Raw genomic sequence first — 16,056 nt, 5'->3', positions numbered from 1 at the left:
TACAAAGGACATGACTACAAAACACCTTTGCAGCATAAATCCACTTCTGAAAATACAGTTAACTGGTCTGGCAGATCTCTGGACAAACACAAAAGGGAGAAATAAGGTGCACCATTCATCTTTACTAACAAATTATTGTACTTACCACTGACAAAAGACCTTACCACAAATGACATTCAAACAGCATGTTTTCAGGCTACAGGCCAACATTCACATTTCTGCCTTCTCATATCTTGTGACAATCTGCAAGCCCTTGAACTTCAAGTGACTTAAAAATTAACAAGCCTTTTTCTCTGTTTGTATGTCTCATTCATCCAAAATAATTTTTCAATCCCTATATTAAGACCTCTTTCCTAAGTGAGAAATGTAAACTATACAGAGGGTCAAAGTAATACACATGAGAGTCCTTTGCCCATCCTTCACTTCCAATCCAAGTCTAGTCATAAGCAAATGAGGAGTAGTAATTAGAAGTTCTGGCACTTCAACACCTGCCTTACCTAACAGATCATACACATTTCTGTATTTATTTTAATAAAGCTTCCGGTGCTTCTCAGCACATGCATTCTCAGCTTCTACAGAGGTATGTACTAGATGACATTTTTCAATCACTTTGGGAAACCCTCTTGCCTACAAGCCTATCTGATTTTGCTGACTGCTGAGACAGAAAGAGCTGTCTGCAATGCGCTCATAAGAATCTGGCATTGTTCAGTAACCCACCAAAACCATTACGTTTCTGCAAGAGTAGCTCAAAGCAGCAAGAGTTTATGTTTTCAACTCTAATAAGGAAGCTATTACAATTTTTAAATATATCAGAAACGATGCAAGAAGAAGAGAAAAGGCCTTGTCATTCCCAGAGTTTTAGCTTGACAATCCTGAGTGTTTCCAAAAACAAACAGAAAAAAGGGTCCACATCATGTAACCTTGACATGATGTTTTAGAGCAGTTTATTTTCCTTGGAATATGCATATTCTGGGACAACAGCATAACAACTGTTAAGCCACCTAGGTGAACTTGGGGGAGGGCAGGTGTGGGAGGAAGGGATTAGAAGAGTTCTTTTGCCAGCTTACAAACTTTAAACAATTGAAAAGGAACAGACACAACATCCATCTACAGTCTTAGAAGAGCTCATGACGATTACAGAATGATTAGATCTAGGAAATTCAATAATTCTAATGCAGAACACATGAATGTAGTTGTCATACGGTTTCTGGAAAGTTGGCAAAGCTGCCTTTTCCAAAAGATCTCTTTCAGCAGTCTGTTGAAGAGCTCGTTTTTCATGACTGCTGCTGCTCTGAAGACTTACAGGCAAATTTTTAAAACTCAGCAGGAAAGTAGGGGGCAAGAAAGTGCAGGAACAAAGAAAAAAATATTTGCTTGAAAGTTTGGCTTCCTCTTTGCTCCAGCTTTTTAAAATGTTAACAGCAGTCAGCAGGTACAATATAACTAGGAAATCAGCACTTTTTTCAATTGAGGCTTTGCCAGTTTTTCCTAATATCTTTAAGAGTTCAGCTGTACTGGATCTCTAGCACCTGGACAACATTTGGGAAAATGCGTAAGAGAAGGTAGGATAGCTAAGGGACTTTACTGTTCTGAAAAATAAAGTCAACTGACAGCTTAGCAGCACGGGGCTTACCGTGGGTGAACTAAATTCTTACAAAGGTAGAGGACAAACGTGCAAAGGACAGTGGACTTGCAAGTCAAATGCTGTATTAAAAACAGTTAAAAGCTACTGTTCCACCTTAAAAATTACTTTCCAGATCTACCAGGGACTATTACACACTGACACATGGGGACTAACTGCATTGCAATAACAAGGCCCAGTTTTTTCAGAGTCCATTAGGTATGAACTTCAATTTGCTTTCCTGGGAAAAACTAGACACTCATTTTTTCAATAGTAGAGCAGTCTTTAAAAATATGTATTTGGAATAACACTGACTTGGAAGAGAAAATATGATATGGGTTATAAATGAGACATGAAAAGGGTAGAGAACTGAAAGCAAGAGCCCCTGGGTGGGGGGTGAGGCGCGGGAAAGATACACTACCACACTATTCCCAAGCAACAACAAAACCTCTAAACTCTGAATTGCCTCATTTGGGTGCAATTTAGCCATCCCATTTTCTTCCCCTCTATATTGAAGAGTTTCATAAAGATATTTCTCCACCCAAGAAAAGCTTCATTTAACACTCTTATCATGAGTGTTTGCCTCTCCAAGTGCTGTCTGCAGCATGACATCCAGGAAAGGTGAAAGCGGTCTTTCCAAACATTTCACTGCCATTCTTTCCCTCACCTCATCACTCCACCCCAAGCCCAGCATTTCTGCCCTTTCAAGAGCCCCTCTTCCTAGCTTTGGAGAGCATCACACTCACGTGAAGTCTTGCAGAATAACTCTTGCAGGCTTGAACGGCACTTCAACATTCTTGTGTTGCACCACTTTCCAGTTGAGAATATTCTCAACATCTCCCTTCTTTACTAGGAACTCATCACAGTTACGGATCGCTGCTTCCAAGAGGACTCGAATAGAAAATGGCAGGCGTGCTGCATGGGTAAGAGGCAAGAAACAAATTCAGTTTTTACCTTAGGGTACATGTCAGCAAGTGCAGAGTTCCACGCCTGGGGCAGACAGGTCCTCACATGCTGTCCCCATATTCTCACAAGACTTTATCCCAAATTATCACATACCCTTTTCTAGCCTCCAGCTTCGTCAGGAGGTCGCTGCTAACTGACCTGTTCCACTCATTCTTTGAGCAGATTTATTACCTCAGTCCCTGTAAGACAGCAGACGTCCTTCCTGAAAGGACTCTTCCACAGCTCTTCCACTCTCCACAGCAATGCCACTCTGAAAACATACTGTGTTCACCTTGTTTCTCTGCAGTTTCCTCTCACTCTTGCCACTGAACATAGTCATATAAATGCACTAGAAAAACATAATTTTCTGCCTGACATGTTGGAACGCATAGTGGTGGTGGTCTAGGCAGTCTCTTCTTCTCAATAGATGGAGAACGAAACTGAATGGCAGGAAGAATGTGCATCTGCTAATCTTCTTTTATTTCAAGATAGAAATGCTTACAGAAGATAACATGAAATATCATTAGAGCAGTCCTAACAGCTTTACTACAAGCAATGGGTTTAAAGGAAGAAGTTTCTCTGTCCTTTCTCACCTGGTCCACTGTAATAATAGCTGTTTGATTTAGTCTCAGAATATTTACATTTGAAAGTCTCTTGAGAAGCTTGTCCAAACTTTCTACACAGGGCCCCCAAGACACAAAAGTAATTTAATCACAGTGAGACCTCATTACTGCTATCATAAAAAACCCCAACCAACTATTATTCAGGACACAGTCATTCAGAATCATTTGGGGCGGGCTTTGGTTGTTTTTTGACGGGTTTTCTTGGTTGTTGTTGGTTTGGGTTTTTTAAATTTTCTTTCTCACCCACCCCATTCTTCTGTTGTTAAGTTATTCCATCTTTCTGCTGGACAGTGAGAATTACATCCCGTTTTCTTTAAAGTATCTGGAGTTTTTACTTCTGGAATAGATCAGCTGGTAGTACCATACATATATTTGTCTATTTCTTAAGACTCATCTCTGCTTCTCACACACTACGCCCAACATTAATTGATTTCTTATTTAAACACTGCAATAGATATGCGTTGCTGACATTCAGAGAAAATGTTCCTCCTCTTGCTTCCTGACTTCTCCTTAATCACCTGTTCCTTTCTTGAAAGAGGAAAAATACCCAACATCAAGACCTCTAAGCTAAAGATACTTGCTCTCTAAGTCAGTGGCAGAGATGGTAAGATTTTTACCAGTGCCACATGGAAGATGACCAAGTATATTCTGGAAGTGTCAGAGGAAATAAGGAAAAAAACCTCCTCAGAAAGGACTTCCTAGCCACTACTTTTTAAAGCTGAACAATCTTTCTGGATGATTCCATCATATCAGTGTTCAGTCCTTTCTAGCCTTTCACAGTAGCATAACAGCATATGAGAAAACTTGTGCTCATATATTTGTGCTCATACTAGTCTGGCCTAGTACTCCTCATGCACTCAAGGAAAACAAGACTACAGTGTGCATACTATATTGAGAGAATACTGTGACCTGTGCCAGTATTTCTGTAGTCCTAAACTCCCAGAACAAATTTTTGGTAATATTTTGTTTCCAAGAACCATCTTCCGAATTCACAGTTCTCTCCAGAGACCAAATATTATCCAGTGTTGCAAAATCTCTTCAAGTTCTGTTCATCAATATTAATGTAATGCTTCCTTTGTGTTGTGAACGTACCGTATCTCACATCTTCCAATTTGCTCAGATTAAAGAACTTCTTCAGAGGCTGTTTAGGGTCCAGCGGCTCCAAGATACGTACAAAAGGGTTGCTCATGGTTATTCGAGACCCTTGGTGTCCCTAAAACAGAGAAGAAAAATCAGAGCCATTTTCACAACATCTGCACTGCGTACAAAGTACATGCCCCACAGTACCACAACGTGTATATCCCACATACAAGGTCTGTACCAGACAAAAAGGTACTGCACAGTCTGTGCTGGTCATGCCCTTACCCCTACAAAGCTACTTGTAACACATCCTCAGAGATAAAACGGTCTGCAGGAAGATAACAGCATTGTGAAAAATATTTATACACCACACAGTTTACAAAGGAAATTCAATGGCTGCAGTGTTCTTTATGCTGCTTCTAGGCAGCCCTTTGTGTCTCTATGTCCATGAACCATCACCACAATGTGGTCCCATTTCTTAAGTGGCCTTGGTCTAAAGTGGAACAGACAGGCACTTGCATCCAAAACTAAAAACAATTCAACCAAAACAGAAAACACGATAAATTTACTTGAGCCAGAAAGTGTTACAGACTAAGATTACAAATCCTGACTATCAGAGACACAAGGAACACTCCCAATTTCTGAAAGATTCATCAGGGTTGCCACAAAAATAAAAGCAGACTATTGTAAACATAGTTCTAGTTTGAGACCTTTTCTTCTTTGTGGGCACCCTAATGGCTTACTGGATAGAACATTCCACTGGGTCCTAGGACTTTTAGGGTTCACTTATACAAGCTAAAGTACCCTGACATATTCCCAATATCAAGGCCAACTAGCACAGACAGGCCCAAATTCACTCTAGAAATATCTCTCAGTCTCCAGAATAGGTTAACTGCATGCAAACTGCCTAATGGAACAGTTTGTAGGACACTTCTTAAGACCTGAACTCTGCCAGGGCTCCTTTGGGAGCACCAGCTTAGGCCAACACATGCCAAGGAGCAAGTTAACTATTTAACAGTAAGGACAATCCTCTTCCAGTGCCTGGAAACATTCCCAATCATGATTAAAACTTTTTTAGGAGAGAGAAAAACATAGGCCTGATTTCCAGATCTATTGTTGTTCACCTGTGGCACCGTTCTTATCTTCAAGTAACATTATCTTCCCTTGTCCCAGTTTTTCACAGAACAACAAAAAAACCAAGGTATAAGATGCACATCCTTTGACAGGCCTTGGAGACGGGTGCAAAGGGACACACAAAGTCCCATCTGTGTTAAAAACAAATTAATTCACTCTTTGGCCTTGCATTAGCTGTTTCATCTGTCAGTCCCATTGACTGTTCAGGGAATATTAATATGTGGATTATATTTATGGGGGATTTGTAAAGTATTCCAGCACAAACCATATTTCACGTATTTTGAAGACAACAACCAAGTTAGAGGTTAGACTGAGATGGATAGATAGCAGAAATGGTAACAAAGGAAGGTTCAGTGTGTAAAGCAGCAAGACACTGCAAAAGAAAGAAAAAAATTCAAAATTCTGTCAAACAAAACAATGGAAGTTTCTAGATAAAAAGTTGAATGCCAAGGGAAGGCAGAAAGGTAAGCTAATGAACAGACTGCAAACACCACACCCCAAACCTATCACCTCTTATGTCCCCACCTACAAGTTATTTTCTGAAATTCCTCTTCCCAGCTCCGCAGATACCCAATCCCACACAAAGCCCACCAAGTTTAGGTGTCATCTTCTTTAAACAGCATAAACTACTCAGCTGTTTCTCTTCTAAACAAGCTGTGCTTCCACAATTGAGCATGATCAAAATAAACTGCTTCCTTCGTCTCCTTGCCATCTATGCTCCTGATGAGCTTTATTTTCTGTCTTCCAAGCCGAGAACTTTATATTATGCATACCCACTTCTCATGGGAAAGTCTAAGGGTAGCTGAAGATAGAAAATGCTGAGATAACCCAACAGCTAAAGTAGAAGATCATTATTTTGATATGACCATTAATGAGTCTACTGTACTCAATTCACATCCTCTTATTTAAGTATAAATTGCAGCCGTAACATTTCCTACCCAAGCCAGTGTCCTGGCAAACCACATTAGCAATTCAAGATGCTATGACAGTAACTACTTGTTAGCATTCCTTTGCCCAACATCACCCTCTTCCCTGAACACAACTTTTTTAGTTCACAGTATGAGACACTTCAGTACAAACCTGCTTTCATCAGCAAGTTACACAAGTACGCCAAATTGTGGGACGACCAAGGCCTAAATACATGTTCTTTTCACCTGCCTGATCACTGATATGAACAACTCTTTCAACCTGGTAAGCCATTTAGAAATCCTTGCAAAGAGGCAAAGGATCTAGAAAAAGAATACTATTTGCAGCATTGCTGTAGCAAATTTCATAGGGCCCAAGAAGCCTCAGTCATACTGACTGCTGTTTCTAGACAGCAAATTATAAACCAAGTGGCCACAGCACAGAACTCAAGCTAGTGATCTGCCAAAAAGATGTGAGCACACAATACCCTGCAGATTGAGTACACCAAAATTTTTAAGTAGTCACTGAGATAGATACAGATTAACTTGTGATTGCAGCACAGAATATTTACTCATGTTTTGCAGGCACTGAAATGTAAATATGCCAACAGGCTAGCACACAGGGGAGCTGACATCTGTGTCTGGGACTGGTGCAGTGCACAGGGTCACATGCATTGACCGCGGCCAGTGCCACATGACCACAGTAATAGCTGATCACACATAAAGCAAGCACTCCATCTTCTGCCCAACAACCTCAAAACTGTTTGTGTGGAGGTCACATCTGAAATAGGATTCCACACAGTGGCCCTCAGGAAGACAGAAGTACAGAATATGAGGCTTCTAATGTTAACAGTCATCAGCCACCCACACAAACAGAGCTCATCCTGGCCTTGGAAAAGAGCTGCAACTCCAGCCCAAGCCATTCCCCCCTCTCCAGTTATCCAGACACACATTCTTTAGCGTTTGTGCAACTCTGGATACAGCCCTAGGACTCTAGGGGTTTCAGCTGACTGAAATAGATGAAAATGATTCAACTGGGGAGGGCTGTTTGTTTTTTTTTTTAAAAAAAAAAAAAAAAAAAAGGCACAGAGTCTCATTAGTGGAACCTTCTCAAAGGGTTGCATGACTTATATAAGGTGTACCAGACAAACAATAGCTTTATTTTAGCCTTTCCTGTGCCTACTAATACAATTCTGAACACTGACATTTGGGCTGGTACTAATACTGATCATCTTTAAATCTACACTCCCTATTTATCAACATCGTTTTCCATTCACCTTGTTACATCAATGCAGTTGCTTAGCCCTGTGGCACCTAGCTCCATCTCTCACCACGGTACGTCTCCAATTCACCTACAGACTGCACATCAGTTCACCACAGAAAGTCTGACTTCTGGCTTTTCTCTCCCCAAGCTCCACTTCTCCCTCTTCCCCTGAGAAGCAAGTGCAAAAGGATTCCAACTGTGAATACCAAGAGGGGCAAATTTATTTGGCCAAGGTCCTAACTTTCCAAATAGAAAAAAAGGAAGCTGGTTTTCATTCATGCAACATTTGTGCTTCAGAGTAGATAATGAGCCCCTGGCTGTAACAGCTGTTCCATACTGGCTGTATCCCTAGATATGACACAGGAGAGTTCATGTTTCTCTGGCAATGCAAGTTTTACTTTGTGATATTTTAACAAAGCATTTGTACTAGCAAAATCAGAGTACAACATTCCTCATTTCATCTGTATTGAGTGGGTCAACGAATTTCGCTTTTACCATGAGAGCTCAAATGCTTACTAGCACCAAAAGATCAGTGCAAAAACACCTGCCCGCTGTACTACATACGGAGATGTCTACAGCAGCCTGAAGACCACACCATCTGATGATCAGTGCCTAGGAAGTATGCACAAGCCCAAGGGGACAGAAGGAAAAAGGTGTCTGTACCCTCCATGTTCCCTCTTCCCTTAAAAGTTAATCAACTAAATCAAATATACTTAAAGCACATTGAAGTCTCATGCAGATCTCCACAAAAAAAGGATTAAAGTATGTAACTTAAACCCACTTTTTTTTTAAAAAAAAAGAATATTCATGGGAGATTTAAACATGTCACTTGTGTTGATTTCAAATCTTACGTTGATGTAACTTAGTTCTGAGTATCCAACATAAATACAGTATGAGTGACATCACACCACCTTCTATTGGAAAAGAACTCGGTTCAGTAATTGAGGTATTACTTAAAGCATGTTCTTGATTGTGGGTCCTAGGCTCCACTTCAGAATCCTTTAAAAGCAGCAATGTGACTTGGAACAATTTCCACAAATTGAAATTTTACTGAAATTAATGGAATTGAGAAAGCATCCTGATATATCTTGTAGTTTTGCACTTGTAGAAATTATCTCATGCAGACCGTAGAGAGGGAAAAGGTATGCTGTTTGGCCTCCTGCTATACCTAAGAGAATATCTGAAGATGCCAGAGCTGTTCTAGACATCACTTCAACATACATGCTGACAGTAAATTGTGCTTTTTCTGTCATACATGACATGAGTGTTTACAAAAGACTCCTTATTAGTAATATTATTATTTATTACAGCAGTGTCTGAGGACAAACCAAGTGTAAAAGAAGAAACTCGAACTCTTATGGGTTACTCTAGGTTTGCATGTCTTAATCGGTCCAGCAGTGTTGGGTCACCTCCGCAGAGAGTGACAAGCTTACAAGATTTTCAGTCACATATTTATAGTCGTTACATAATACCTTGATTCCACAATAAAACTTCTATCAGTTCCTATCTTGACAGTCGGCTTCACAAGTTGTTCCGTATCTTGATCACCTCACTATTTTGCTGCTTCTTTCAAAGATAATAGCTTCAGGTTCCATACGTCCCAGTTCTGAGTAATCACAATAGACAATCTCCATCACTTCAGCCTTCTAAAGGTCAGGGTCTTCTGTTTTAAAAAGCTCCTTTGAACTGTCAGGCATAATCTTATTAATATTAAACTTTTATTGTCTAGCATCTATCAGCTGACTGTGCCTGCAGTCCTGGTTTGGGCTATACAGGGGACAAAGCTGAGGTGTACAGCCTACAGTAGCACCACTGATCTGGCATTTTCCTCCAACACCAAGGACACATCTATATTGTTTGACCCACAGAAAAAAAAAAAAGGGAAAAAGCCTCTGGATAAGACAACTTCTGTCTGAGCTTCAGGCCATAAAGGAGGAACAGAACAGACACAGTCACTCAGCATTTTAGTGCAGACATATTAATTCCACTCAGGGAAAGAGAACATGCCTCCAGCACAGCCTTTTCTACTCCATCTTTGGTTTTTTAGCTGTTGTCTTCCAAATTATGCAGAGGTGCCAACATTATTAATAGGAAGAGTTAATTTCAAACATCTATTCACAAAACTTAACGCCTAATAGCTTGACTAAGATTTCAAGTAGTAAAACCTTTTTCCTGGAGAGTGGGTAAATTCTTGGCCACCACTGGGAAGCACACACTCAGCAAAGGAGCAGTTTAATTTGAACACTGTACCAAAACACTAGAAATGCTAGAAGAGGTTACACTCTGGCAAAGCAAAGATGGTATTTTATCAGCCATCAAGGAAAGGGGGAAGGCTCAGACTTGCCTGGACTTGCAAGAAATCTGTGAAGAAACTTCCAACTGAAAACTGGGAAAAGGAGAGGTGAGCTGGCAGACTACTACAATAAAAGCCCTCTCCTGTTGACAAGGCAGAGGACATAGGGAACACTCGTGGCCTTGCTTGAAAAATACACTGTTTTCCACCCATGCTGAATCTCGTCTTACCACCCTCCACTGTGATTATCGTTCCTCCTCCTACTCCCCCAATTTATTTTCCTTAGTTTTGTCCAGTCTGGTTAACACCGCATGTGTATCTGTACTTAGCTGCCAAGTATGTGGTAAGCACCTCTAATTATTGACAATATTGAGCATGCTTTTTGTGACATTACTAAGATTTATATATAGCTCAACAGCACTTCTTAAACTGAGGGCTGTTGCTCAGTTCCCCCGCAGAAATGAATCCCTGCACCTTACACAGCTCTTCTTATTGTTCCACATTCTACTCAGAAATGGGCCTTAATTAAAAATGTTGATGACTACTTCCAGTTTACCAAAGTTATAGGTCACTTAGCCATAAACAAATATCTCTTAGCAGGTCCAGCAAGTAGGAACTTCTGTCCTGTTGGAACTGCAGCATGCTCAGTGCATGTCTATTTGCTTGAAAAGCAAGGAAGGAAAATATCCATGCTAAGCATGGTGCCAGAAGTCAGAATTTTTCATATGGAAAGACAACCCCTCCACTATTAGTCCAACCCCTCCACTATTAGTCAAGTGTCTGCAGTAGCAAAACTTTGGTAAGTAAATCCATCCATATCTTAAGTCAGTTTAGAAAAAAACTAATACAGCTATTTGCGTGGTAGGGAAAAGAAACTGTAGTTTAAATATCCAAGTAAATATCCAAGCCTAAAAAAAAAGTTTCTGTTACCCTGGGGGGGGGGGGGGGGGAAGCTAAAACAACCACAACACAACAAAAACATACACATACAAAAAAAAACCACCTGGCAAACAAAATTAAAAAAAACCCACAACCAAAAAAACCAAACAAAACCCAAACCACAACCAAGCACACCCCCTCACCAAAAAAAACCCAACTCAAAACACAAATGCCCCCAGCATTTGGACAGCGTTCAACACCACTACCAGAACAAGCAGAGTCTTGTTTTATAATGTATCTAGCTATAATTACTTGTGGATGCCCACAACTACTGTTGCAATAAACACAGGTTTCTTGTTTTGATTGAGAGAAGCTCTATTTAACACTTATTCCACATGTGACAGATAAGGACACAATATAAGAAATGCACAGTGCTGCATTGCTGTAAGCAGTCAGTAGCAAGATTTCAGTGCTAACAGTGAAGATATTTGAGAAAGAATCTTTGTGTTTCTCCAACAGAAGTCCATCGTTACATACAGATTCTTAAAGAGAAGCCCACTAGCCATCTGATGACTGAGCAACTATAAACTACACCATTATTGCACACTGGAAGAAAATGCAGTAATATGTAAAGGAAGTTTTAATAAACGCTCTCTAAGCAAAGTTTCGGGGACCCCTTTCAACTTTAACACTCAAGGAACTCTACTGGAACACAATCAGGACTCTGGATTGCAGACTTGACTGCTTTCTTCTGATGCCTAGAACTGCAATGCTAAAATACCGAGTTATTCAGAGCCATGATGTGCTACACTTCCAGTGCACTGGACAGGTTTTTAAGTGCATATTTCTATAATTTGTGTATTTCACAGGCTGTCATAAGCATTTTGACCAGTTTACTTCGTTAGCAGCGCTGTGTTGCACATATGGGAACTGAAGATTTAGTTCAGAGATTAAGCCTGTGAAATCAAACCTTTAGGTATTAAATTAACTCTGGCTGTAAGTGAGCTGGAAGTTTAGAAGCATGTGCAGTTCCCAAGATGTGGATATTACCCTCCCTTGGGTCATCCCTCCAGAAAGCCAAATGCTACCTCCTCCCTTACTTCAACACTATTAGTTCACTTACTGCTTATGGGACAGTCAAAACACTTCTCTTGTACACAACTCACCAGCTTTTGGTGATCTGGGCGAGCACAGGCATCTAGGATACCTCAGACAGCTTCTGGAATGCAAGCTATACTTACAGTTAACAAAATCCAGATTGCAGGCATAAGTGTTGAGGGAATGCTGTGTCAGCAGACTCACCACTGTGTGTCCCAGTTAAAAAGTAGAGATTACTTTTCTTTTCGCTGCAGAAAAATGAGCAGCGAAAGAAAAATTATGCCTGAGAATACAGGGAAGCTTATCTGGAGGCTACAGAACTCCGAAAAATGAAGCCTTGATTTTTCTTTTTTTCTTTTCCTCCCTGAAAGAGCAACTCTGAACTTTAACCTACTTCCTACCACTGAACAAACTTGCTGCTCATTTCTCCTACGTTAGCAGTCTTACACTGTTCATTAACAAATACGCAGCATGGACCAATTTTAACAAAGAACCAGCTTTCAGTGTTAGTAAAAAAAATAAAATCCAGTGTAACACACAGAAACACATTCACACCGGTAAGTTAACACGGAAGCACTAAGTATTCTGGAGTACAGACTGTAAGTGTGTACAAAGGTTCAGTCTGAAATTTGGTGTCAATTTCAACAGGCAGGATTAAAATACATCTCAGTATTGATCCGTTTGTTTCAAAAGGCTCATGTGAAGGGGAGGAGGAACACTGCAGAGGTGCGTGGGAAAGGGAAACAAAACAGGGCTATTGTGAGTCAGCTCTCTACTCACACCATTACCGCTGTACCAGCTCTGTACCCCTAAAACTTCTTTTGGTAACTTGCTATCTTAACTATTTCAGAGCTATTAAAGATACGTAGGTGGAAGAAGTCCTTTCAGGATGAAGAACTGATGTGAGGATTACTGCTGTTGTGAAATAGATCTGGCATCATGGGGAAAAAGTTCTAACTTCTCATGCCATTTCAAGACAAATCCTGAATTTGTGCTCTGGAAATAATGAAAGATAATTTTCTCACAACAAAAATTGCAGCCTATAATCACAGCAGCTATTCAACTATTTGGACAGATGAATCTGGCTTTCAAACACCCATGGCTTCAGCCTGTAAGCAGAATGAGTGCCTATCTGACAAGATTTCATCAATTCCAACTAGCCGTTACCAGAATTTACTGGCCAAGCTCCCTGGGAAGGCAAATTAAGTTCCACAAAATAGTTTTAATTCAACTGTCTTTTTCAGAACCATTTTCCACTAAAAGCTTGGAGGGAGGGACAAAAAGAAAACCCCCAAAACCCCAACACCAAACAATCAAGCAAAACCAAACACCCTCCTTCACAAGGTTCTAGAGTCCTGACCCTAGCTAGAGTCGTGGGATGTCCCAATTCCTGCGAGGAAGTGCCGAATACCTAGAGGAAATTTTCTGAACTAACCACTCCCTAAGGCAGCACTGAAGGCAAGAAGCCTGAAAAATTCTTAGCTTCTATTCACACAAACAGAGCAGACTGGAAATTAAGACTCCTTTTTACCATCTCTCTGATGGTCCTTTCAGAAAAGGAAAGGGACCACTCTTCAAACCATAACCTTCCAGCGATCTTAAGTAGACTGTTACCTCAAGGAGGGAAAAAATTTCAAGCTAATATGCGATGAAATCCTACAGTGAGAGTCTATGTCAGAAAATACTAGCAAAAGAGATTTGCTGCTATTCTTACTGTTTAAGTATTATTAGTGTTTCTTCTCTGGTTTTCTGCAATTATTGTTTCATCTCTTCCACCATTTTAATTTAATAATATCAAATGGGAATATATTATCCTCTGGCTAAAGGGAGCCAGAGAGAAAGAAACATGCTAAATTACAAATGTGGTATGACAACAAAAACGCAGTTTGAAAGTCCTACAGTCTTCAGTTCAGCAGCAGTTCTGCATGATAGACTCTGCAAAGCACTGCTAAGTGAGCAGATTCCATCATTCACTGAAAACCTCTCCAGGAATTTCCTCTATCTTACAAAGCCCAGGATGATTAAAGTATCGACATTTTTCTTAGTAACTCCTCACACACACCACTGATCCTGGAGGGCCCGAGAGTCAGCTGCACTTCCTACTCTACGCACATTATAAATTCCTTCTACTTTCTTTGAAGAAGTAACAATCCCCAGAAGTTTATTAGGACATTCTGATGGAGCACAATTGCTTTTAAGCAAAGCAATACCAAATAAACATTCCAGTGTTAATACTTCTCTAGGGTGGTCTTCCTTTACTTCAGTATAGTGGATTGATAGAGCCAGTCTGAACAATAGTAACAGCAATGAGCGCTTGGAGATATTAATTCAATTCCAATTGTTTGGAGAGAGAATCCTATGTTTTAGACCTAGTTTTCTGCTGATAGTAAAGAATACTGAAGACCTGACCTCGCCATCTTCCCCCACCCCATCCCTATGGTAGCTTTAGAGCTGGAAACCAAATATCAAAGTACAACCACCAGTTAAAAAGTAAGAAGGAACTGTGGTGGTGTTATGAAACACAGCAATGCACTGAACAGATACACAAGGACTAATCCAAACACACACCTAGTCCAGATTCTGAAACAGGGCATCTCCACTGCCACAGCCCTCTGCCAGGTTAGGCCACAACGCGAGTACCTGCACCTGCACTACCAGCCTCCGTGGCTGCTGCTGTTACTGAGCACCTGCCCCTGCTGCCGGTGCCATGAACGCAAAACACACGGTTTTTGTTGCCCAAAACCCCCGAACTAGTAAAACCCGTCACTTTGCATTAACACAGGCTTCACCTTCCCATGCTTTTCTCCCATCCCTTCCCTGCCTTACCTTACCGATGTTGCAGTTCTGTTACCTTATTGCAGCACAGCCGGGCTGCCGCACGCTCCACACAGGCACCATGCACAGCCCGCTGCCACTTGGTGCTACTGAAACACCAACAAAGGCTGGAGTTGTCCCAGCATGAAATTAACGAAAAAGCTTTGCCTAGATAAAGATAGGGCAGCACACCTCCTCTCCCATTTCTGCTCTCCTCCTCTACCCAAATCTTTCTTCTTTCTCAGCTCTGCAACTGCCTGTTCCCGTACCCGGCTCCCGATGAGGCCGGGCTCCAGCCGGGCAGGGCCTGGCCAGCCGCTCGGCTCCCCGGTCCCGTGCCGCCCGCAGGGCCGCTTTGCCGGGGCCGCCCTCCCCCCGCAGTACCGGCCCGCTCCAGAACCCCGCCTGCGGCCCCTGCACCGGGGCCCGGCCCACTGCACCGGCGGTCCGCCCGGGCCCGCACCCGCCGCGGGTCTCCCGCGGCGCGCCCCTCGGCCCCCAGCTTCCCCCGCGGCTGGCGGGGCCCGGCGCCGCCGCGGCAGGGGAAGCGGCCCCGGGGCGGCCGCGCCCCGCCGGAGCCCGCACTCACCGCGGGCCGAGGAGGAGCGCGCCGCCGCCGCTTGCTGACCGCTACCGCCGGGCGCAGGCAGAGAGGAACTGCGAGCGGGCTGGCTCCGCCCCCAAGGCCGGCCGCGGTGGCATTGGCGGGGCGGGGCACGGGGGGGCGGGGCGGGGCACGGGGGGGCGGGGCGGGGCGGGGCACGGGGGGCGGGGCGGGGCGGGGCACGGGGGGCGGGGCGGGGCGGGGCACGGGGGGCGGGATGTATTTCCCCTTCCTGCCCTCAGCTGCGGCGCGGGTCGGCTCGCAGGGGCCGATGTTTGCCAGAGGGCAGACGCGGGCGCGGAGCCGTGCGGAGGGTCATCGCCGAGCGCGGGGGGCGGGCAGGGTGCTGGTACCGGGCCCGAAGCTGGGTCGGATCGGGGCTGCGCTGCCGGCCGAGCCATGGCGGCGGCGGGCGCCGCAAAGCTTGGGGCGGCCCCCTCCGGGCCCTGCTGTGCGGTGTCGGTGCCGGGAGCACCCTGCGCACTGCTGGGGCCCGGGCCCGGGCGCCCCGGCACTGGGAACGATGGGGTCTGGTGCAAGGTCGCTTGCTGCCCCGTGGCCGTGCGATGGGAGAGGCATCCCCGGGCACTACTCGGCAGCCTGGGGGAGAGATGACTGGCCCGGCCGTTGGCGAAACAGCGTGTTACTTATAAACCAGGAGAGATCAATATCGTGATGCCAGTACTGCAGTTCAATGTCAGAGTACAGGGTGTCCTGCAGGACCTAATTAGCATCACCCCCACAGCAGAGAGATATGGCCTGGCTTCCAGTGCCCAGCGCACCCACAACAGCACAG

At 43.3% G+C, this 16,056-nt stretch overlaps 1 protein-coding gene across 3 annotated transcripts in view; it reads right to left on the bottom strand.

Annotated features, from left to right (window-relative positions):
- The window catches only part of ACO1 (aconitase 1), a 39,712-nt gene extending 23,852 nt beyond the window's left edge, over positions 1–15,860 (bottom strand). The window contains exons 1-3 of one of the 3 annotated variants that reach the window (XM_037374584.1): positions 15,842–15,860; positions 4,282–4,402; positions 2,368–2,536 (exon numbers count right to left, since the gene is read on the bottom strand). In XM_037374584.1, the coding sequence (XP_037230481.1) occupies positions 2,368–2,536; positions 4,282–4,378 (266 nt within the window). In that variant the 5' untranslated portion in view covers positions 4,379–4,402; positions 15,842–15,860. Of the gene's footprint in view, positions 1–2,367; positions 2,537–4,281; positions 4,403–14,668; positions 14,833–15,245; positions 15,352–15,841 lie in introns of those variants that run through there. The other 2 variants (XM_037374582.1, XM_037374583.1) reach the window with 2 other exon arrangements.
- Positions 15,861–16,056: the final 196 nt, after the last annotated feature.

Source organism: Falco rusticolus, chromosome Z, assembly GCF_015220075.1.
Source record: "Falco rusticolus isolate bFalRus1 chromosome Z, bFalRus1.pri, whole genome shotgun sequence".
NCBI lineage: Eukaryota > Metazoa > Chordata > Aves > Falconiformes > Falconidae > Falco > Falco rusticolus.
This window is presented reverse-complemented; position numbering and strand designations above follow the sequence as displayed.